This window comes from Peromyscus leucopus, chromosome 16_21, assembly GCF_004664715.2.
Source record: "Peromyscus leucopus breed LL Stock chromosome 16_21, UCI_PerLeu_2.1, whole genome shotgun sequence".
Lineage (NCBI taxonomy): Eukaryota > Metazoa > Chordata > Mammalia > Rodentia > Cricetidae > Peromyscus > Peromyscus leucopus.
Window position 1 is genome coordinate 63,051,101 of NC_051084.1, and position 24,316 is coordinate 63,075,416.

At 39.7% G+C, this 24,316-nt stretch overlaps 1 protein-coding gene across 3 annotated transcripts in view; it reads right to left on the minus strand.

The window, feature by feature from the left end:
• The window catches only part of Tfap2b (transcription factor AP-2 beta), a 29,178-nt gene extending 28,610 nt beyond the window's left edge, over positions 1 to 568 (minus strand). For all 3 annotated transcript variants that reach the window (XR_005090083.1, XM_028868085.2, XM_037199646.1), the window contains exon 1: positions 270 to 568. Coding sequence is in view for 2 of the 3 variants with exons in the window: in XM_028868085.2 (XP_028723918.1) it covers positions 270 to 350 (81 nt within the window). In the remaining variant the exon portion in view is untranslated. The remainder of the gene's footprint in view (positions 1 to 269) is intronic.
• Positions 569 to 24,316: the final 23,748 nt, after the last annotated feature.

The window sequence follows — 24,316 nt, forward strand, 5'->3', positions numbered from 1 at the left end:
CTACAAGGGGGGGAGGAGAGGGCCGGAGAGAAAGAAAGAGAAGAAAAGAAAAATAGTTCCTAAATTAAAGTTGCCAGATTCCAACCTTAAAAGCCCCTCTTCAGGAGAGCGAAGTCTCCTAGAGCCAGACTCAGAAAACTTAAAGAAACCTCAGAAACCCGAACGGAAATCTGCGAGCAAATAGCTTAAAAATATGTCAACTGGGGTGCCAAGAAGCTCCACTTTTCTATGTACAAAGCTCAAAAATGCATCTGGGGGTGTCCGCTCACCTCATAGATGTCTTCGTACTTGACATTCTCCACGAGTTTCCAGAGCATGATGGCAGCCTGGTCTCTAGGAGGTGAGTGCATTCATGTGAGGAGCAGATGTCTGACTTCTCAGGACTCCGCTGTCTGTAATGATCCATCTATAATTGGAAATGGGGGATACACACCAAATCCGACGCTCCTCTCCCATCGCAACTTATATCTGTTGTCTCAAACAATAGGCTGGGGAAGTAAGCCTCAGCAGACAGAAAAACATTATTGCACACAGGACTTAGATACAACGCGCGCGCACACACACTACACACACACACACACACACACACACGCACGCACATATATATTATAAAAAATCATAAACGCGAATTTACGCGCAGATACCCACATTTAGTTACATAAACACCTCTGGGTCACAGAATCCACAAACTAAACGTGCATTTAAAAGGGAACATAGTTGTTCAAAACGAGTAATATAAATAGATACACTAAAAAAAAAATCTCTGTTTTGAAAATGGTGAATCATTGAAGCTAGTAACTAGAGTCTTTTAACAACTGATAACGAGAAACTGGGGACACCAGCCTCCAATTTTCTACAGAGTTTTTAAAAGGGGGGACCATTATTAAGAATTTAAAACACAAATTTCCTATTCCTGTATGTTCATGAGAGTATTTATAAAACAAACAAACAACTAGATTCTGTGATTTTAAGAGCTATTTTTCCATATTGATAGCTGTACAAATTTTAATAATCACAGTATCAACAACATCAAAAAAACTATTTACCGCTATGATTTCTGATATTTTTGTTCATTTTGCCTAACACATTTGGTAACTTGAATATGTTATGGACCCTACAGTCTATATTGCTTGTTGCTTTGGAATGGTTGTGTATTTTCAGTGGATCCTATGTATCTTTCTGTTTGCCTGGAGTCTCCATTTTATCAAGTTTTTTGTTTTGTTTTGCTTTGTTTTGTTTTGTGTTTTGTTTTTCTCCACGGGCTGGAAGCAACAAAGCCCACAACATTGATTTTGAGACTTTTTAACAAAAGTGTAGGACATTTCATATTTGTGTTTGTTGTGTGCAATTTTTGAGTTTAACCTGGTAGATTAAAAAACGCACAGCAGAATCTCTGGGAAGATTTAAGCTTTATGTTCTTTAAGGAGATAGTTTGAAATGTACAAGAGATTATTTTGTCTGCTCAGGTTGGTTTGGGGGTAGATTTTCTTTTGAATCTGTAATATGTGCAGTTGTTTAGTTTTTTTTTTTTAAAGCATAAATAATAGTAAGGACAAGGTTAAACTAGCCTCAAATGGGTGCCTTGTAAGACACAGGGTTTTATTTTATTTTATTTTTTTGTTTTTGTTTTTAATTTCACCAGAAATTCTATATTGACTGGCTCTCCCTCATCCCCGCCTTCACACACCCTCTGTTGTTCTCCAACTCTCTTTCTGGGTGCGGAAGGTTCCCTGGAGCCAGAAGGGAGGCATTGAAGAAGATCTTGGCCCCTAGGGCAGAAAATAAATGACAGAAGGGAATGAGGAGGGTTGGGGTAATTTGGGGTGGAAGTTATTAAACCTGATGAGAGTGAATCTGTAAAGGGCGATTGTCTTTAGACCCAGGACTCCCGTGCACTTCAGGGCTCCGGCTGGGTCGGAGGCTCCGCAAGCAGAGGGCTCCGTTCAGCCCAGGAAGACAGCGGTTTCATCAGAGACGAGCTGAGGACTCCTACCTCGCCCAACGAACAGTTCTGCAAATCTATTATTGTTGTTGCTGTTCCTAACATCGTTTTTAATTTACCGTAAGCCGAAGGAAGGGAACGCTGGGTGCTTCAGACAGAACTTGAGGAACTCGTTCTTTCTCTATGCCCTGTAGGATTTCTTTTTGCCTTCTTCCCACCCTTGCGTCCCTTCCCCCTCCTCTCCCCTCCCTTTTCCTTCTTTCTCTTTTGCTCTTCTTCTTTTATTCCTCCCTTCCTCTCCCTTCTCCTTCTTTCCTCCCCGTCTTCCTTCACCTTCAAAAAATTAGCATCTTAAACCACAAAACCAGGTTAGTCTTCAGCGTCAGCAGACGCGTCCCCTTTCCCCACCAAAGCAGGTTAAGAGACAGGAAATCATCCTTCTTGATGTCATCCCGTGGAAGGACTTAACGTGGGTCCCACACCCCCTGTAGAACCGAAATCGGCCCTTGGTTGGTACTTTGAAAGACAGGCATTATAGATTTGGAAATTAAAATCCTCAAGACACGAACTTATTAACGAGAATAATGCTCATCTCCCTTTCAAAACATTCAAACTGCTAGCTCTTAATTATAGATAACCTCACCCCCCCCAAAAAAAAAACACTTAGAAAAACTTATTTCTTTTCCTCTAAATGTGTTTATGCTTTCAATCACTTTTGGACATATCATTGATTAATATGAAACAAACCCGAAGGTTTAATAAAACCCAAATCAAGCCGAAGGTATAATTTCACATGTGAAACTATTTAAACAGATAGTACAGTGTGCTAGTCTGATTATTTTGTAGCCTCATCTATGAAGAATCTCACATTTTCATTTGTGTTTTCTTTTATTCTAATATTAGATTTTTTTAAAGCAGGAATGTACTTGGTGTTTGTTAAAAATTATCTGAGTTCTTTACAGAACATTACAAATAAGTCTGGTTTTATTAAGAATAAAACAAACCTAGAGTATTTACACACATACATACACACATGATAACTACCCGAAGAAATGTATAATACTAATAGAAACCCTTGTTAATTCTGAGATGTGCCATTTTGTTTAAAAAAAAAAAAAAAAAAAAATCCCAGCTATTTCTCTACAAACCTTTCCCGGGGAGCGTTCCCTCTTTCATTGAACGGGCAACAGCGCCCTCTGTAGGAATTTTGGAGACGCAAACGCAGACTAGCCCTTCAATTTCTTTCTTTTCTTTTCTTTCTTTTTTTTTTTTTTCAGTAAATTTCCCCCTTCTTGGTTCTTGAAAACAGGTTATCGATAAGAGCATTTTGAAAGTCCAACTCTTAGCACATCCATTAACTTTAGAAATACTCTAAAAAGTTTAAGCATTTCAAATATGTACACATTAAAAACTAAACCTCTGAGGAAAAAGAATTGATAAATGGAGAGACCTTTCTCTTTTCCACATTCTATTAATTTCGCGTCAACGCCTATTCATACCTCTTAGAGAAATATTCTCTCACAAATTCAGCCAAATTCAGATGCAAAGGCGAGGCAAGGTTGTGAATCTCTAAGGGGAATTGAGTAAAATAGGCATTTTCATCATGATACATATTTGTCTGGGCACACGCGTTCAGCTGGGTAGGAGCGCTCTGGAGACAGCATGCACGGGCACACCTACGCCTTCCCCCTTACGCATATTTAGTGCAATTTATTACTGCCAAGAGGTGCGTTATTAACCCCACCCCTCTTCAGCCAGAGATAAAGGGAATTTTGTCCAATAAACGTCAAGAACCAGGGCAGCAAAGCAAACGCACCTTGCATGGCGACCTCTGCTGGCAGTTTTTGGAATAGGCTTGTGGTTTTTTTTTTTTAAATGTATGTTAAATCATTCATTACCAACTTCTAATACTCGCCTTCCTGTTTTTTTCTTCTACGAATCTAATTACTGTGTATCTGAGTCCCTGTAACTCCAGCCACTCCTTACATTGGCTCCTTTGCAGGATGCCTCCTGGACCTCTTTACTTTTTTTCTTATTGGGTTTCTCTTTCTCATCTTCCCCAAATACAAAAACAATAAAAGAAGAAAATCTAACACTTTAAATCTAGGATAATTGTACTAAGATTCAGCCCTGACATCTCTCATTCCAGAATGAATCATACTTAACATCCTGAAGCCTCATGTATTAAGCTATGACTTGAGGATGGTTGTAGTTCAATTAATGCTCGTTGATGAACAATGACATAATTTACCTGTAAACGATTTTGCACACAATTTAATTTCTTGTTGTAGTCTTCAGATACCGACCTGAGTCTTGGGAGAGCTCAGGTTCCTATCCGTTTGGTGCAGTGGAAATGGGGGTTTTCACTTTGGGTTTCCCAGCACGTCCTTAACACACTCCCCACAACCTCGTGCTTAATTTCTCCTGGAATCTTGAGTTCTTTAAATTTTCCGGGATTATTTTTCCTTGGATATATAAATTCAAAAAGGAACACAGTACAAAATAAAAAAGAAAGAGGTGGGGGAAGGGAAGGGAGGAAGAAAAGAAAATAAAAGAAAAAGAGAAAAGAAAAGAGGCAAGCAGATACCTATGAGTTTGAGTCCAGCCTGGTCTACATACAAGACAGTTTGGGAGACAGAGAGAGATCCTCCGTCAAGGAGAGAGACAGAGACAGAGAGAGAGACACACACAACGAGAGAGAGAGAGAGAGAGAGAGAGAGAGAGAGAGAGAGAGAGAGAGAGAGAAGCTTTTTCATGAGCCAACACTGTCCAATCCTGATGGACCATTTTTACTCATCACAAACTTTATTGTTCATGGAACCCTAAATAAGACAGGATGGACAGGATGACGCATTGTTTCACTGTGATGGTATGACTCCTCATTGTTCTATCATGATTCTATCATGAAATCTTTAATGATCACATCTTTTGGGTGATCTTTATCACATATTTTAAAAATCAATTTTGGAAAATTACTGTTGAGGAAATAACATTCAAGCACCTGTCCTAAGTTCCACAGGACTTTGATATCACATTACTTTCTGTGATTTGGGTACAAGGAAGCAGAATTGGGATGGAAATATTTGTACAAGATTGTAGCTGGAGAGTCCCACAGTTCACTTATAAAATAAACACACAGACGCTTATATTATTTAAACTGTTTGGCCTAATGGCTCAGGCTTTTAGCTATCTAGTTCTCACATCTTAAATTAGCCCATTTCTATAAATCTATACCTTGTCACATAGCTCATGGCTTACCAGTATCTTACATGTTGGTACTCATGACAGTGGCTGGCAGCACCATATCCACAACACAAAATTGTTTTTAAAAAATTAAATTTTGTTCATAGGGAGACCAGGCCAGCCAGGGTTATATGATGAGACCTTTTCTCAATAAAATAAAATATAAAATACAAATTGGGTAGAATTATCTCTAGGTTGATATTTTATAGTTATACAGATAGAGGCAAACAGTGTAAAGAAAATATTTCTTACTTTACCCATAATACTTAGCCAATACTTCCTTTGTGAACTTTTTTTTCCAAGACAGGTTCTAGTTACGTAGTCCATGCTTGCCTTGAAGTTGAAATCCTACTACCCCAGCCTTCTGAGAGTTGGGATTCCCAGGCATATGCCGCCAGGCCCAGCACATCTGTGGAGTTTTAAATACATATTTGCTAGAAATCATTTGTAAAATTAAAATAGGTGTAACTAAAAATCCATCCTTTCTTTGACCCTTCAAGGAGCAATGGCGACTTTATTAAACATTTCAGAGACTTTGGAATCCTGGCTAACTGTGGGGTTTGCAAACTAGTCAGTGGAATAGTTTTCAGGTTCCTGTCTCCAGAGATATAGGGCCTAAGGAATATAAATGGGGGCTGGAATAAGTGATGCAAATGGACATAGAGCTAAGGTGGATGGTGCCAATGATATCTCATGTACAATGTGAGCAGATGTCCCCTCTGCCTTCACTAATGCAGAAGGACGGACAGGTGCTTCCGCCATCATGGATATTTTCCATATTATTGCTTTAAAAAGGAGCTGTCTTGAAGGGTAAGAACACCAAACAATTTTGTTTCAAAATGCAACCAATAGACCAATACATATCTGTGAGGGAAAAAAATTTGCAAATAAAGACTAGGAAAGATGTAGAGCAGAAATATAACCTTTAAAGCATGAATAAACACATACAATGAATAACGTCAAGGCTGAAGTGCCTCATAAGTACAAGAGCCATTTGGGAGAAATTAATGTTACATGGGAAGCATATTCTAAAATTCACATTTACGAATTTTGATAAAAACAGAGAAGGGTGTTGATGCTGTGACTTTCATTTTGTTTTTATTGAAAATAACTTTTATACAACATATTTTGATCAAAGTCCCCCCTCCCTATCTCCCCATCCTTTCAACTGTCTCTCTCTTTAGAAAACAAATAGACAAGTAAAAAAAAAACATAATAAAACAAAACAAACAAGCAAATAAAAATTAAATAAAACTCATAAACCCATAAAAACACAACTATGATATAGATGAAAAGACCAGTGAGGTTAAAAAAAATGCCCAAACCAAGTAACATAAGACAAAAAAATCTCCAGAAATATCTTAGATTTATTTTGTGTTGGCCATGTGCTGCTAGGCATGGGGCCTGCCCTTAAGTGTGGTTTATATGTGCAGTGAGACTGCATTGGAGAAAACGAATTTTTCCTTTGCAGTTGTTAATTGGAGACAGATTCTTGGTTAGAGATTGGGGCTTATGTTCATTTCCTCTCTCGGCACTTGGATCTATGCAGGTCCTGTGCATGCAAATCAGTTTCTGTGAGTTCATACATGCACCCGTCCTGTTGTGTCTGAAGGGCACTGTTTCCCTGGTGTCTTCCACCCCTCTGGCTCTTATAATCTTTCTGCCTCCTCTTCTGCATAGTTCCCTGAACCCTGAGGGAAGGGGTTTGATGAAGACATCCCATGGATTGAATTCATGCCTAACACTACTAGGGTGGTCAAGTCCTAGACTAGATAGGCCATGGACCTAGGGAAAAACTGAATACTACTGTTTTGCTAAAGGACCATGGCAATAAACATGTCTCTGAAGGACATTCTACTATACTCACAGATCAATGTCTTGCTCAGCCACCATCAGAGAAGCTTCCTCCTCCTGTAGATGGGAATACAGAGACCCACAGCTGGACAATGTACACAGTGAGAGACCTTGGGGCACTCAGTCTTAAATGGAGTGAGGTGTTTTTTGTTGTGTTGTTTTGTTTTGTTTTTGTTTTTTTGCATCATAAAGTATTTCTTTTCTCTTCTTTTTCCTTTCTGCCTCTTTCTAGTTTATAAGCTATGTTCCCTTAGGTAAGTCCTTTGACCTTTCTGGGTATCAGTTTTCTTGCCTATAAGATTAGGATTTACTGGGTAGTTTCCAAGCTTCTTCCTTAGAAAATAGACTTTCATGAGTGTTTTATAAATGACACTTAGGAAAGTTTCAAATAGTTCTTCATAAGAAAATTGTAAATGTAAGTGTTCATTTCTAGGCATAATGTAGTAAAATCTCAGCTCTTTGAGGCATGGAGGAGGAGTTTAAAAGATCCAGCCTCAAAATCAATTAAACAGGTGACAGCTCATGCTGACTATGAGGTAGAATAGGGAAGACTCATTCATTGTGGGTGGGAGAGCAAACTTATACAGCCACCGTGGAAATCAGTGTGGCAGTTTCTCAGGAAGATGAGAATCAACCTTGATCAAGATCCACCTGTACCACTCCACTCTTGGGCATGTATCCAAAAGCCACTTAATCCTACCACAGAGACACTTGCTCAACCATGTTCATTGCTGCTCTACTCATAATAGCCAGAAATTGGAAACAACCTTGATGTTCACGAGCAGAAGAATGGCTTAAAAAAAGAAAGTAGTACATTTACACAATGGAGTATTACTCATCCTTTAAAAAAATGACATCATTGCTGCTAAATGGATGGAACTAGAAAAAAAAACATACTGAGTGTAATAATCCAGACCCAGAAAGACAAACATGGTATGTATTTGCTTATTTGAGGATATTGGGTGTTAAGTCAATGATAACAAAGCCACGATCAGTAGAACCACGGAGGGTATGTGTAGAGTAAGGGATTGGGGAGACATTCAGATCTCCCTAGAAAAGGAACATAAAATAGATAGTTATGGGTAGATGGGAGGCCGGAATGAGAGGATCAAGCTGGGAGGAGGAGGGGAGAGGGAGGCATGGAAGAGAATAAGGGGAGAGACAGCTAAAACTAAGGACCATGTATGGAAACATGGCAGTATGGAAAGCTAATATAGTAGAAGCTTTCTAAATTATATACATATATGAAGATGATCTAAATGAAATCACCAAGTAATGGGGCAAGACAGATTCTTGCCACCTGGAAATCTCTTGTCACCATATGAAGCTTCCAAACTACACAAAGTCCCAGAAGCCAGGCTAAGGGACAAAAAAGTGAACAAAAATGAGATGTACACTTGAGGATATAAATGCTGTCTTCTAAATGCTGAAAGATGGTCTTGCAAGTGGAAGCTAGGTGAGAAATGTTGATATTGGTCTTGCTCAATGCTATATTGCCAGTATATAATGAAGTGAATGGCATGGATATGTTAAAACTATTTTTTGATGAAACAATTATCTTTTTATTTAAAGTCAAACACTGGGATCAAGACAGAGATGTGTCCAGGAGGCAAATTTAACTCACTGTGAGAAAAATAATGTAAAAATCTGAAAAACTAGAAAAGCGGAGTTGATTGTGACAATCTTTGAGTCCCTATAGGATATAAGCAGAGAATGGGTAGTTTCCCCATGATGAAGGGGCCAGTGCTGGGCAGGAAGTCCGCTTACAGAGTACCTGGCAGGAGGTCTTTTGCCACACTGAGGCTTTGGGATTCTACTTCGAGAGCTCAGTGTGGTTTTGCATATGAATTTATCAAACTGTCATAGTATCTGGAGACCCATGTGGAAGACTCCATTATGACTGCATCTGAAAGTGTATCTGATTAGGAAATGGTACACATCCAGTACACCCGTGTTTCCATGTATGCATGTATTTCATGTTATCTGGTTTCTGTTATTGGTAAAAATCGTAGCAACTACACTCAGCAGCTCTTTGGGTCTGTTACTCTCTCACTGTTTTGCTTCTATATTATTAATTTTTTCAAATTTAACATAACTTCTGTGGGTACCTTTTCACTTATAAAATACAAAAAAAGGGACATTTATTTGCTTGGACTGTAGATGAAGAAGCTTCAAGATTTTCATATGTGGCTATTCTTGAGGGATATTTTTTGATTCCTGGGGGGGTAAAGTAAATCTTTTACAGCAGATTTATCCAACAATCATACTCAGAATCAGACTTCTTTTGAGAGAGTTTCAATAATCATTATGTGACTTCAGTAAGGATACACCTAACAGAGAAGCAATATGGGGTGGTTTGAATGAAAGTGGCCCCCTTAGGCCATAGACACTGTTAGGAGATATAGCCTTATTGGAGTAGTTGTGGCCTTGTTGGAGGAATTGTGTCATTGGGGCTGGGCTTTGAGGTTTCAGAAGCTCAAGCCAGGCCCAGTGTCTCTCTCTCTTCTAACTGCCTGCAGATCCAGATGAGATCTGGCGCCCTCTTCTGGCCTGCAGGGATACATGCAGGCAGAATACTGTATACATAACAAATAAGTAAATCTTTAAAAAAAATTCACCTCTAAAAAAAAAGAAAGAAAGAAATTGTAAAGAATGTTATCTTCCTCCTGTGTTGAAATATGTTTTCTAATCCTATTATCATGGCAAAATCAAAAAAGTATAAAATACTGTAGCACCCGACTAAGAATAGAGAGACAGTTTTTGATGCCCTCATTCTGGCATTCTTGAGACTCTTTGAAACTAAATGAAATATGAAGTTTTCAGAAAGCAAGCTGTATGAGAGGAAAATGATGAAATCACAGCTTGAGTTAGGTCACACTTCCAGCTTCTAATGTCTAATTGAGACCCACTCTTTGAATAAGTATTTCTCAAGTGCCTTTTTTTTTTTTTGCAATGAATGGTCCAACATGTAAAGATAAATCAGAGAAAGACTGCTCAAACTATTCTCAAGTATTAGAATACAATATTCACACATTTATATTTGTGAATTTACATTTCACCTTTCTCTACACTCTTTCTTGGCATAACACACACACACACACACACACACACACAGGCACGCACGCATTAATGTAAATATGCTTGTGCACCCACCTGTGTACAGGAGTGTGGAGGCCAGAAATGATGTTAGAGTCCTACCCTATCACCCTAAGCCATATTCCCTTAAGGTAGGACCTCCCCTTGAACCTGCTAGGTTGGTGGCTAGCAAGCTCTATCTGTCTTCCTGTTAACACCACTTAGGGTGCTGGAGTTACAGGTGCAAGCAGCCATACCCACCTCTTATGTGGATGCTGAGGATTTTAAGACAGGTCCCCGTGTTTGCTCAACAAATACTATTACCTGGTGAGCCAACACACCGAAATCAGGACTTTCTTTGATTTGATTATTTTCTTTTGGAAACCTTTGTTTTTGTGATATTCACTTCAGTCAAGGCACCCTGAGTGATCAAAAGAAAGACTGTACGTGGTAAATTAAATGAAGCTTCACACAACGAGAAGAGAATTTGCTTCAGGTAACATTGCGGTCTTTTTGGTTATGTGCCTAGCCTTTAAAGGTGGAGCCAGCTCTTCAACCCTTTTAGTGACATTCTATGTTGGGCTTAGAAGTTCTAAATCTGAAAAAAATGTTTTTCTCTTTGCTTATGAGTAGCTGTTTTCTTAAATAAAAATTGATGTTGCTAATTAGTAAATTACTAATTTATTATGCATTTACTAGTACAAGACTATTATTCGTTTATCATGTTATTTGCAAATTATCAAGAACTGTGAATTTGTCCATGCAACAGATTATCTAGGTTAAGCTCTAGATTAAGCTCAAGCACTGCAAATTCTGCATCTTTGAGGGGATTTATGCACCCCTGTTACTCAAGTTTCTCTTCAAGTCTCACCTTGATTTTGTTGAAGTCCTGATGTATGCACTTACTATTTGTGGGTTGACTATGAAATTCTACCACAAGCACAGCTTGTGTTTGAACCCTTGGTCCCCAGCTGGTGGCACTGTTTTGGGATGGGAACATGAGGAGCCTTGCTGGAGAAAGTGGAGCTCCAGGCTTTAAGTGACAGCACGGCTCCATTTCTTACCTCTGTTCTGCTTCTTGACTTGCAGACCCACCATGACCAGCCACCTCATCCTCCTGCCTCCCAACTCTCTTAACACAAGGTATGGAATCCCCTTATACTGCTTGTTTTAAAAAAAAGTCTCCTTTAAGTGGCTTCCTGCCAGGTGTATGGTCACAGCAACAACGAAGTAGCTAACAGAGTGGAGCATGCATAGCGCCAATGCCACATCCTTAGCTTTGGGATTTTGATCTAAAGAAATCCGAGTGCACTGGGTTTTAAACTGATCAGAAGGCCAAGCACCGTGGATTCAAATGTGGAAGGCCTGGATTCAAATGGATTGGTCCTTTTAGCATCTTGATTCTTGAATTCCAGGAACCTTCCCCTTCCTTCCTTCCTTCCTTCCTTCCTTCCTTCCTTCCTTCCTTCTTTCCTTTCCTTTCCTTTCCTTTCCTTTCCTTTCCTTTCCTTTCCTTTCCTTTCCTTTCCTTTCCTTTCCTTTCCTTTCCTTTCCTTTCCTTTCCTTTCCTTTCCTTTCCTTTCCTTTCCTTTCCTTTCCGTCCCTTCCCTTCCCTTCCCTTTCTTTTCCTTTCCTTTCCTCCTTTCCCTTCCTTCCCTCCTTCCTTCCCTCCTTCCTTCCTTCCTTCCTTCCTTCCTTCCTTCCTTCCTCCCTTTCTTCCTTTCTTGCAATAATTCTTATGCTAACACACTCCAGTTCCACCAACTTATATCTGAAAATACACACACTTGTTTACATGTGAAATGGTTATATTGTAGCACTTTAATTAAATCAGCAGTGTGTGAATTTAAATGGGCAGAATGATGTGAAGAAATGCTGTCATCAGCTCTGTCTTTTATCTTATATTCACTTTTAAAAATTTTTATTATTATCTTTGAGATTTTCATACATTGTACTACATTTAAATCATTTCCTCCTTCTCCCTCCCCCCTGTAATCTGTCTTATGTCTCCCCTACTCCCTTTCAACTTCCTGACATCTTCATTGTTCTGTCTGTCCATCTGTCCATCTGTCTGTTTCTCTCTCTCTCTCTCTCTCTCTCTCTCTCTCTCTCTCTCTCTCTCTCTCACACACACACACACACACACACACACACACAGAGAGAGAGAGAGAGAGAGAGAGAGAGAGAGAGAGAGAGAGAGAGAGAACCCGCTGAGTCCATTTAGTTCTGCTCATATGTATATGTGTTTAGTGCTGACCACTTGGGGACAGATAACCTATCAAGACACCCATCTCAAGAGAAGACTGATTCCTTCAGAGGCCATTAATTGTCTCTATCTCTTCATGGAGGGGTGGGGGGCAGGGCTTATGAGATTTCTCCCATCCAAATTGGCATGCTCACTGGTGTTGGCATATTTACTTTCTCTAGGCTGATTAAGACCACTTGCTTTATGGAGCAGAGAATGACTTTGAACTTGCAGTTCATCTATCTTCACCTCTGGAGTGCTGGGACTCCAGGCACGTTCCACCCTTCCTGCTTATGTGGTGCTTGGTGTATGTGTGTAGCCTGACCTAACTACATCCCTGGCCCATCTCTCTGCTTGTCTTTGTCGTTAACCAGTGACAATGCTTTCAGAGGAGGCCGTTTATTTCTTTGTGACATGGAAGTCCACAGGTCAGCACTAAAGGAAGTGGATGGCGAATCTTTTCCATGAAGTCTTCAAATGTCAGGTTCTGCTAGCTGGTCATTACTCTGCTCCTGAGTTGTTCAATATGGAAGCTGCATCTCCAGCTATCAGAGCCACATTCAGGCAGCAAGAAGGTCAGGGTGGGTGAGAAAATAGAGGCATATAGTGTATGCCAGTTGGCTTTAAGAAGCTTTCTTTTTTTTTTCAATTTATTTTAATGACTCCGTTTTATTTTTTATGTACATTGGTGGTTTGCTTGCATGTATGTCTGTGGGAGGGTGTCAGATCCCCTGGAACTGGAGTTAGAGACAGTTGTGAGCTGCCATGTGGATGCTGGGAATTGAACTCAGGTCCTCTGGAAGAGGAGCCAGTGCACTTAACCACTGAGCCAGCTCTCCAGCCCCTTAAGGGAAATTTCTTGAAGTCATGTGATGAACTCCTTTATGTCTAACCACTAATACTGAAAGGTGGCATCAGACACTGGGGACAAGAGCAGTTTTCCAGTCTCATCCATATTTTAGTTTTTAACGTGGACTCATTGGCTCTTAATTTCTCTTGATTATGATTACAATATAGCGTCTTTATTTCCAGTAACCTAACAGCGTTCGTTAGCCAATAACTATCACCTTTTGATATCGTATCCTGGAACTAAAGCTAACAGTAAAGATTTTAGCTCGTGTTTTGATTTGTATGTGTGGTGTTGGAGGCTGGAATCAATCCAAAGCTTGACATGTGCTAAGTATGTAGTTTCTCCATGAGCTACATCTCATTTCTAATCTTAATAATTTTTTTTTTTTGAGACAGGGTTCCTCTGTGTAGCCCTGGCTGTCCTGGAACTAACTCTGTAGACCAGGCTGGCCTTGACCTTATAAAGATCTGCCTGCCTCTGCCTCCCAAATGCTGAGATTAAAGGTGTGTACCACTACTGCCTGGCTTCTTAACAAATTCTTAATAACCTCCATGAAACAAACAACATCCCATCTTATGTAATTACTTCAGTTTTTCAGCTGAGACAATGAAGTTTCAAATAATTTAAGCAAACTTTCCAAGATGTCCTAGAACTGGAAACGGCAGAAATGTGATCTCAGCCCAATTTGACTTTACTCTGTTTTCTCGCCAAGTTAGTTTCTCTAATTCCCATGGGTGAGTGGTTTGGACAGTGTCAACACTAACTGACAGTAGTAGAGATAGGAGAAAAAACTGGAATATAAAAGAGGATATAAAAACAGATTGAAGGAGCCAGGCATGGCAGCACACGCCTTTAATCCCAGCACTGGGGAGGCAGAGGCTGGCGGATCTCTGTGAGTTTGAGACCAGCCTGGTCTACAAATAGAGTTCCAGGACAGTAAGAGCTATTACACGGAGAAACCCTCTCAAACGCCCTTCACACCCCCAAAAAAACAGATTGAAGAAAAAGAAAGAGAGATTAATGGGAAGATAATACGTTTAAAAAAAGAAAAGAATATTATATATAGAACATAGGATAATCTGTTAACTCCAGTGGTCTTCAATATGGGGGGTGTTGATTGTTAGAGGATATTGGGAAATATCTGTGTGTTATGTGTATGCATGTGGCACCGGGAATCAAACACAGGATCCCATGCCTGGGATCCAAGCACTAGTGCAAACTGAGCTGCACCCCAACCCCTCCTGAAGACATTTTCAGCTGTCACATTGAGGAAGAGGTAGCAGTGGTCCTGGAAAGGAGAGACCTAGAATGTTGACACATTTCAAGCACTGTCTAAGAATACCAGCCGCAACAAAGAAGTGTCAGCATGTCAACAGTGCTGAGTCTGGGAAAGCCTTGCCCAGTCTTCCCTGAACCATCATCAGTCACAAAGAGTTAGTTCAGACTAACTCCATCATCATCTAAGGGATCTTATTAAATTGTAACCCTCAAATAAATCCAGAGTACACAAGAACAGGAGAGAAGACTTAGTACTCTTAAAATCCCCTTTCCTCTACAATTCTACAATGCCTGAGAGTAAATGTGAAAAAGAAACATAGTTACTGGATATAAATTTCAACTCAAGTTATTTCAGTCAACTCTTATGAAGCAGACCTGGAATGATAAGAATGTCTAACTGTTCTGTGTGAGGGTTTCAGAAATCCAGTACTAAAAGGAAGGCATAGGGCTGGAGAGTTGGCACAGTGGTTAAGAACACTGACTGTTCTTGCAGGGGACCTAGGTTCAAGTCCCAGCACCCTCATGGTGCCTCACAATTGTCTATAACATCAGTACCAGGGGACCGAAGACCTCTTCTGATTTTCTAGGGCACCAAGCACATATGTAGAACACAGACACACGTGCAGGCTGAACACTTATACACATTGAAAATTAGTAAAATAAATAAATCTAAAAACTGCAGGCATATAAACAAGCATTTTTACCATCCCCATGGTTTTATGGAGAAGGGAGGAAAGTCATGAAATGATATGACCAGAGTCATTTGCTGGCTGAGCTTTCACACTCAATTCTTCAATCTTGTAAGTTTTAGATTTCCCTCCATCAAATTTACTTCCACAAATTATCATCAACCATCACCACCAAGAATGATTTAGATATATTTCTCTTTAATTTCTAAGGTCTATCAATTAAGGAACACATAGACACCGACACATATCCTGATCCACAGACATTAAATTTATTGGGTCAAGCCCACCACAATGGCTCATGTCTGCAGTCCCAGCACGAGAAAGGCTAAAGTAAGCTTAGTTGTTTGAGAACAGTTTTGGAAACATTGTGTTACCCCACATTGAGTTTTTGAAAGTGTCTTAAAAAGCTTTGTAATTAGGGCTGGGAGATGTAGTTCAATGGCAGAGTGCTTATGTAGTATGTGTGGGGTTTATACTTGACACTTCAGGGAAAAATAAAATTTTATGATGATTGATAAAATACTAATGCCATGACATTGAATGGTATTGAGTAGTATGTTTTATTGACCCAGCTTGTAGTTTTGCATGATGTTAGTTTGTGAGGTTTTTTTTTTTTTTTTTTTTAATAATTTGTGTTTACTTTACATGCATTGGTGTTTGACCTGCATGTATGTCTGTGTGAAAGTATCAAATCCTCTGGAACTGTAGTTACAGACAGTTGTGAGCTGCTATGTGGGTGCTGGGAACTGCACCCTGATTCTCTGGAAGAGCAGTCAGTGTTCATAACCACTGGGCCATCGTTCCAGCCATAGTTGGTGAGTTTTTATAATGTATTATAGAAGCAGTACTCCATATTCTGTTCCTTTTTGTTTAATACGTTTTCATATACATCTCACTCTCTTGTCGGTGTAACTAAAACATAATGGGAGTCTGATAACAGCCACTGAAATCAAATACATAAATGAATTGTGCACCAACACATTTACTAAATGTCCATTGTATATATTAAGCACTGTTGGTCATGACAGCAATAACTGACGTTTATTATCTGTGCCAGGCAGTGGTTAAGTGTATGTGTTCCATTAACTCCTACATTGCACTAGCCACACTAGGACCAGGAGATGAGAATAATCAAAGTATATCCCTTCATTGTTGTGAGCATTTATTAATTGAAGAAGCTGAATACAGATATGAAACCTAGCTGCATATGGTAATACCAGATCCATTCTTAAAGAGGATGAGAAAATGCCAATACTCAGAATGTGTTCAAGGAATGGCTGTGCTTCCAAGACTTCCCAAGGCACATGCAGTGCTCCTGCACATAGAGTCTGAAGGCTGAGATGGGATGGCCCAAGCCTGGGGGGAAGAGTAAATGGGACGACTTGGGCAGGCACATCTTCCAAACTCTGGACAGCTCCCGGGCTCTGGCTCACCCTTTCCACAAAGTCCTAGGCAGCTGGAAGGCACAGATCTTCTGAGTCATCACAACAGTCTTTGGAGTTCCTGGTCCCGTCCACAGTCCACATGTGTTTCTCTCTCCCTTCCTGTGGGATCTGGACTCCCTCTCTCTGTGATTTGGGTGGGATCCTTGGGATTATCTGCATATACCACCACCTACTCCACTGGTGGTCCAGGTCACCAGCGTTGGGGGTGCTACCTCAAGAGCAATTTCCTGCTCAGGAAAGGCTACAGCCCACTTTGTCCAAGTAACTGTTTTTAGACGTCTGTTTTAGAGACTGTTTCTAGAAGAAAGTAGATTTAAAAGTGAAAAGAAACAGAGAAAACACAAGGAGAGACAGAGAATGAAGTTGGATGTTGGCTGCTGAGACTATCACCCTCCCAGCTGTCATGAAGAAATCATGTTACTGCGATGTGTATTTGACTAATGAATGCTTTTCTGTGGTTATATTTAACATTAAAACTCTAAAAATAATTAAATGATTCAAGGTGAAATGAATGTAACATGACTCAACACAGAACCTGAAACCTTTGTGTACAAAGACTTTGGATCTTTGTAGATGTGAAAATGAATGTGACTTTTTCTCCCAGGGTAGTTCTAAGGAGTGAATCCATACAACTGTTGTATACCTAGCAGACATTTTTCTTCTGCCCACCAATAATCTCATTCACTGTGCAGTTAAAATCTAAAAAATATGGCTGACAGCATTAGCCATTTTTTTTCTTATTGATGTGACAAAATACCCCACAAAAACAACTTAGGAAAGGAAAAGTTCTCTTTGGCTGTGATGTGTTGAGACAGTTGGCCACTTCCTACAATAAGGAAACAGAGAGAGATGAAGGTTCTCTGCTCACTTTTTTCTTTTATTTTCTTCTGAAACTCCAGCCCATGGGATGATGTTACCGACATTCAGGGTGAATCTTCCCTCTTCAGTTCCTCTTCAGTTCAACCCTCAGAAGCACTGCAGGTCCAGAAATGAGTCTCCTCAGTGACTCCAAACCCAGTCAAGTGGACCATGAAGAGTAACCATCACACAAGTCAAGTAATTATTTATTTTTATAGATGTCTAGGAATATATATATATATATATATATATATATATGATGAATATATATAGGATGTCTATATATTTACAGACATAGTCAGATGTTTTGGTGCATATATGTAACTCAAAAATTAAGCATAGAGATGATGAAAATCCAGCAATAGCATCACTTTAGATTTAATAATACTAACATTAAAACAATATTTTAGAGGAATCAGCATAAACTATAATAATAACTTTTAGGAAATACATATAATTGAATTAATACATGAAAGACCTTGTCCTTCCCCGTTTTCTCTCTGTGTTTGTATGTGTCTGGTGTTAGGAATCGATCTGGGGCACAGCACTCACAGCACTCTAGTATTCTAAAAACTGAACTACACGGCTCAGTCCTTTTTTTTTTTTTTTTTTTTTTTTTTTTTTTTTTTTTTTTAAAGTAAGCTCTTGCTATATAGCTCAGTCTGGCCTTGAGCTCATGACACCATTGCCTTTGCTTCTAAAAAGTACAGAGGTTTGCCACTTTAAGAGGCTTGGATATCATCTTCAAGTACAGAAAAGGGAAAAGTGATGTGGTAAGAGACTATCTTAGGCCTGAGCAGCAAGGGAGGGTCATTTGGGGTTAACCTACTTGTTTGACCTACATGGGAAGAGCCTGCGTTTTAAAAAAAGAAGGAAAGAAAAGAAAGGACTACACACAGTAGTTTTGTCTTTCCCAATCTCAGATGGTCATAGAATTCTATGACCAATGAACTATAAATGTGAGGCTTCTGGAAGTATGTTCAATGGGAGTGTGTACAGCGGAATACATCTCAGCTGAAAGAACCATTGCCTCTTTCCTGTCCCTCATTTCTGTTCTATGCATGGTGGGCATCATGCAGCCCTCCTTGACCCTGTGCTAACCCTTAATCATGACAGTCAAATCTCTAATGGGGAGCTGAAGGACAGAGTCACACCCCACCACTGATGAATGGAGTCACTGTATCGACTCTTGAATATCTTTGGATTTCTTTTACATTACAGAAATGATTTTGTCCTCATGTAAAACATTGATATGTTGAGTCTTTTGTTAATGTCCTTCCAGTATGAATGACTATATTACCCTGAGAGCTGTAGTAACGTAGACTTTCCAGAAACTTAACTATATCAATAAGAACCCAGTCTTTCAATTGTGGCTTCCCTGATGCTAAAGTTACATGGTAGACATTGATATCTCAAGAAAGGAAAGTTGTATTAAAAGTGTTGCTTCCTTTTTGAGTTCTCCAAGACAGGAACTGACAGAGGGCTAGTGATGACAAGTTTATTCTGGTACATGAGGGGAGGTAGAGTTCTCCTCCTCTTTCTTCCTGGACATTACCAATTAACTGGGCCTGGCAAGGGGAGGCTGCTGATTTTTGGAAGAGACAGTGACAGCACATGTTCACTCCAAAGAGAAATGTATAGTAAAGATTGGCATCCCATGCTGACTCAAGGCTCACCCTGTCGTCAAGCAGCTCTGCCCCCAGCGGGAGACCTCTGCTGGCAGCTATTATACCAAACCTGTCTGGAAGTCAGGTTCCCATGTGCTTATCTGATCATTGTTCCAATCCCTTATTAAACAATTCTCATCATTGTAACGTTTTGATTGATTCCCATCTTTAGGCTTTTCTTACTCTGCCATGTTTTTTTTTTCTCTGGCAGTAGTAGGGATTGGTCCTAGGGTACCCCACTTTTGAGCTACATTCCAACCTCATTTTACTTCTTCACTTATATCTTCATTCGTTTATTTCACATGTATACATGTGTACCTGAGTGTCAGTACGTGTACTGTGGGCGTGCAGTACCTGTGGAGGGCAGAAGAGGGTGTTGGACTCACTAGAACTGGAGTTACAGGTACTTGTGAGCCACCTGATGTAAGTGAGTGGACCCAAACATAGGTCCTTTGGAAGAGCAGTAAATGTTCTTAACTGTTGAGCCATCTCTTCAGCCCTTATTTATTTATTATCTTGGGGATTGACCCTAAGGCAAACACAATACCACTTAACTGGATCCTTCACCCTTTTCACATTTTCTTTTGAGACATGGCTGTTCTTGCTCTCCTTCTATAGCCCAGTATACCTTCAACTTGATGTCCTGCCTTGGGAGCTAGGATTCCAGGTGTGAGCCACCCAGCCTGGCCACTCTCTCCAATCTTGACATTATTTTACCTTCTCCAGGAACTGTCACCTAGTTAGACAAGGGGGTGCTCACTGATTTCTCTAGCCTAGTTGGAGTAAACCACACTTGGTTAGGAGCTCATCATTGCGGCATGTCTCACAGTCGAGCCATCTCTTGAATAATTAACTCATTCTTGAGACCTATCCCTCAATATATACCACAGTTGTGTCCTAATTTTCTTTTGGGTACATAATTTTCTGTGCCCATGCTATTTTATTAAATTTCAAAGCACTAGGATTAGGTAGATAAAAGGCTCACAAAAATTGTAAAGCAGGGAAGATGGGCTATGAAGCCAACATGGATGAAGTAGGCAAGAGAGCAGAAAAATGAAGAGTAGAATCTGAGTCTTGCTTCCTATGTCTTCCCCCTGTTGATAGTACAGGTTACAATGGATGCTTGGTATGGGCAGCGACATTCAGAGTTTGAAATTAAAAAATGAGTGTATGTCTATATTGATGTTTGGCTTGCATCTATGTCTGTGTGCCATGTGCATGCCTTATTTCTGAAGGGGCCAGTAGAGGGCATCAGAACTCCTGTAACGGAAGTTGCAGATAGTTTTGAGCTGCCAAGTAGGTACTGCAAATTGAATTCAGGTCCACTGAAAAAGTAGCCAGGACGTCTTTAATCCCAGCACTTGGGAGGCTGAGGCAGGCAGATCTGTGTGAGTTCAAGGCCTGTCTAGGTTACAGAGTGAGCTCTAGGAAAGGCGCAAAGTTACACTGAGAAACCCTGTCTCAAAAAACAAACAAACAAAAAAGGTAGCCAATGCTCTTAGCCATTGAGCCACCTGTCCAGCCCCATTGAGTGAGTGTGTATGAGTGCGTGTGTGCGTGCGTGCGTCTGTGTGTGTGTGTGTTTTAAATTTAATTTTCATTATATCGCCATTGCCTATAAAAGTACATGGGTCTTAGTTGATTTTCAATTAATATTTGTTGAATAAGTGAATGGGGCATTTTGGCTTTCTATAATAGTTTCTGAATCTAGAAAACAAGTTATTGCTGCTGATTAAAGAATACCATATATACACTAACTTTCGCATATCTTCAAAGTTTCAGAAGGAATCAGTTCCATTTCATTATGGGAAACACACACAAAAGGTGCTTGCAATGTTGAAGAAATGACCCAGCAGTTAAGAGCTCATGCTGCTCTTGCAGATGACCTGAATTTGGTTCTCAGCACCCACGTCAGATGGCTTACAATCACCTCTAACTCCAGCTCTAGGGATCCAATGCCCTCTTCCATGGGCGTCTGCACTCATAGCATGTGTCCATATACATATACATGTAATTAAAAATAAAATAAAGTCTATAAAAATATTTTTTGCAACACAGAAATATATATATATTGCAACACAAAAATATATATATAAGCATTTAAAATTTATTTGTTCTTAATCAATGTACACAATAGCAGGTTTCTTTTCAAGACAGAGTTTCTTTGTGTAACTGCCCTGGCTGTCGATATACCTGTACATATAAATATACATACATATAAAAACTGAATCCCAGTGGAGGCATTGGAGGCATGCAATACTGTCTTTGTGAGTCACCTTACTTAATAAAATATTTTCCAAACCCATTCATTTTCCTGCAGATTTAAGAATCTTTAAATAAAGATTCTGCTGTGTATACATACATACCACATTTAGCCGGGCGGTGGTGGCGCACGCCTGTAATCCCAGAACTTGGGAGGCAGAGGCAGGTGGATCTCTGTGAGTTTGAGGCCAGCCTGGGCTACAGAGTGAGTTACAGGAAAGGTGCAAAGCTACACAGAGAAACCCTGTCTCGAAAAACCAAAAAAAAAAAAACTAAAAAAAAAAAAAAACATACATACCACATTTTTATTACCCATTGATCTGTTGATGAACATGTAGGTTGGTTCTGTTTCCTTGTTAATTTGAATACTGTAGTAAAAAATGTGGATATGCAGGTAATCTCTATGACAGGATGAAGAGGGGTTTTGTGTGTGTGTGTGTGTGGGGGGGATACGCCCAACAGTGATGTAGCTGGGTCATGGTAGTTCAATTTTGTTTTTGTTTTTCGAAATAGGGATTCTCTGTATAACCTGGCTGTCCTGGAACTTGCTTTGTAGACCAGGCTGGCCTCAAACTCACAGAGATTTGCTTGCCTCTGCCTCCGGAGTGCTGGCAATTTTGGATTTTTAAAGAAATGTCCTTGCTGATTTCCACAGTGGTTGTACCAGTTTACAGTCCCATCATCATTGAACAGTGTTCTTCTCCCAATCCTCACCAGCATTTGCAACTATTTGGTTTTGTGATGATAGCTATCCTGACTGAATGATTCCTTCATGTTCTTAGCAGACAGAGTGGTCCTTCAAGAAACCAGTTAATAAAATTGCTATTTTCTTCTTATGAAATAGTGTTTATTTTAATACACTATAACACTTCTTTTGAAAAAAGGGAAGGCTGATTGACTTGAGATATTAAGACTTTTCTATAATATAACCCTACTCCTATCTGCATTTTGACATGACTATTTTAAAAAAATTATCAGAGTTTGGGGATCAGATTCTTTGAACTTTGACCTTTCTACAATCACTTTCCCCATATTAATAATTCATCATGATGGGCAAGTTGTGAAACTCCTATCTGGAGATATTCATAGGGATAAGAATAAAACGTTCTTATGAAAACAAATTAAGATATCCAATGTTGGCTGATGAGCACCATGGGAGCAGACCCAACTTGGGAATCCCCTCAAAATTTCCAAGTTAGAGTCTCAAAACTCTATTACATCAGAGTTTACAAATGAAGCATGTAATTCAATGGCTTACAACAAATGTGTGGAAAGGACTGTTTCCCATATACATGGTGAAGAATTGTATACACAGGGTGGAGCACTGGACAAATAAGAACTGGCTGGAGAATAACATTTGATCTTCTGGAAGAACCAGGTCCAGTGGTTGAACAGATATGAGGTGCAAGTGCCCTAAACAGGAGAGAGCATTATGGGCAGGCCAGTCTGATGGAGGCAATTCCTCAGTTCTCAAATGAAATTCTTTCTTCCCACTAATATTAACATTTGTTCCAAGCTGACAAAAAGTAACCAGCACGGAGTGTGGTGGAGAGGAAGAAAGAGAGAAGAGAGAGAGAGAGAGAGAGAGAGAGAGAGAGAGAGAGAGAGAGAGAGAGAGAGAGAGAGAATCACAGGCAGAGAACTGGGTGAGGACGGAGAAGAGGAAAAAAAAGAGTTAATAGACAAGAAAAAAAAGTCAAGGAATCAACACAGACAAGTCAAAACAGACAAATGCAGACCTGGGAAGGTAGGCTTTCAAATTTGAAAATACTTCTTCAGCAGTGAATATGAATTTAGTACCACTTTTCAACTTTACCTCCAAAAGTACTGATTCAGTTAATATGGTAAATTGGAAGTAGAGCCATACATTTTTCATGTAGTAAAGCTTCTAGCAAGCTTTAAACATGTTTTAAACAAACTTTAAACTTGGGAAGCACAGTTTAGGGTGCATGCTTTTGGAATGGATGTGACCCTCCTGGAGTCTAAGGAGAAGGGAATGCTATGTAGCAAAGAAAGGATGAATATATACACAATGGAGTACTACTCAGTAAGATGGACTGAATGCGCCATTTGTAGGGAAATGAATGGAAAGTGGAGATAATCATCTTAAACACAAGAGGCCGACCTAGAAAGGTAACAGATTTTCTCTCACATGTGGAATATAGATTTCAAAAAAGAAATTTGTTAAAGTCACAAGGATGCTGTTTGGGAAGAGCAGGAGACAGGTGGGAGAGAAACAAGAGAGGATAAGAGATGAATATGACCCAATTTCTTTTTATGAACATATAAAAATGTCATGAGGGAACCCATTATTTTGTACAATCAGGATGTACTGATGAGAAGTTAAACAATGAAAAGGCAACTTGGGATTCCTCATATTTCACGAGATAATAACCGTAGCTGGCCACAAGAATATATTATAGAGATTCAGCTGTGTATTAAAGCTATACTTTGACGGGCCAAGGATGTGTCAAAAGGCAAGCCATTTATTATGAATATTTGGTGTTATCCAGCCTTTAATGTTTCAGCTGTCTACTGCTATGAATTCTTGCATGCCCAAATATTTCCAGACCATTTGGCTAACAGTTCAACTCTCCAGATCTGCTGAACTTCTAGGTAACTAACTTCCCTGCTAGAACCAGTACTTGGATAAGGTCACTAGGCAAAGACAAGCTGTCCGCATAGTTTTGTTTCTTGTGCTAATGAAGCTCAGACCATTTTGCCTTGAGACCTAATGGCTCTCCAGAGCAATTGACTAAGAACAAAAGAGGTTTTTGCATATCAAAGTGGAAGGTAGAACAATATTCCTGAGGAGACAGAGAACCAGTGGCCAGAGAGAGAAGAGACAGCCATTTTCAGTAGAGCAGAGAGAATGGCATGACCAGGGAGAAGAGAAGAACACAGAGGT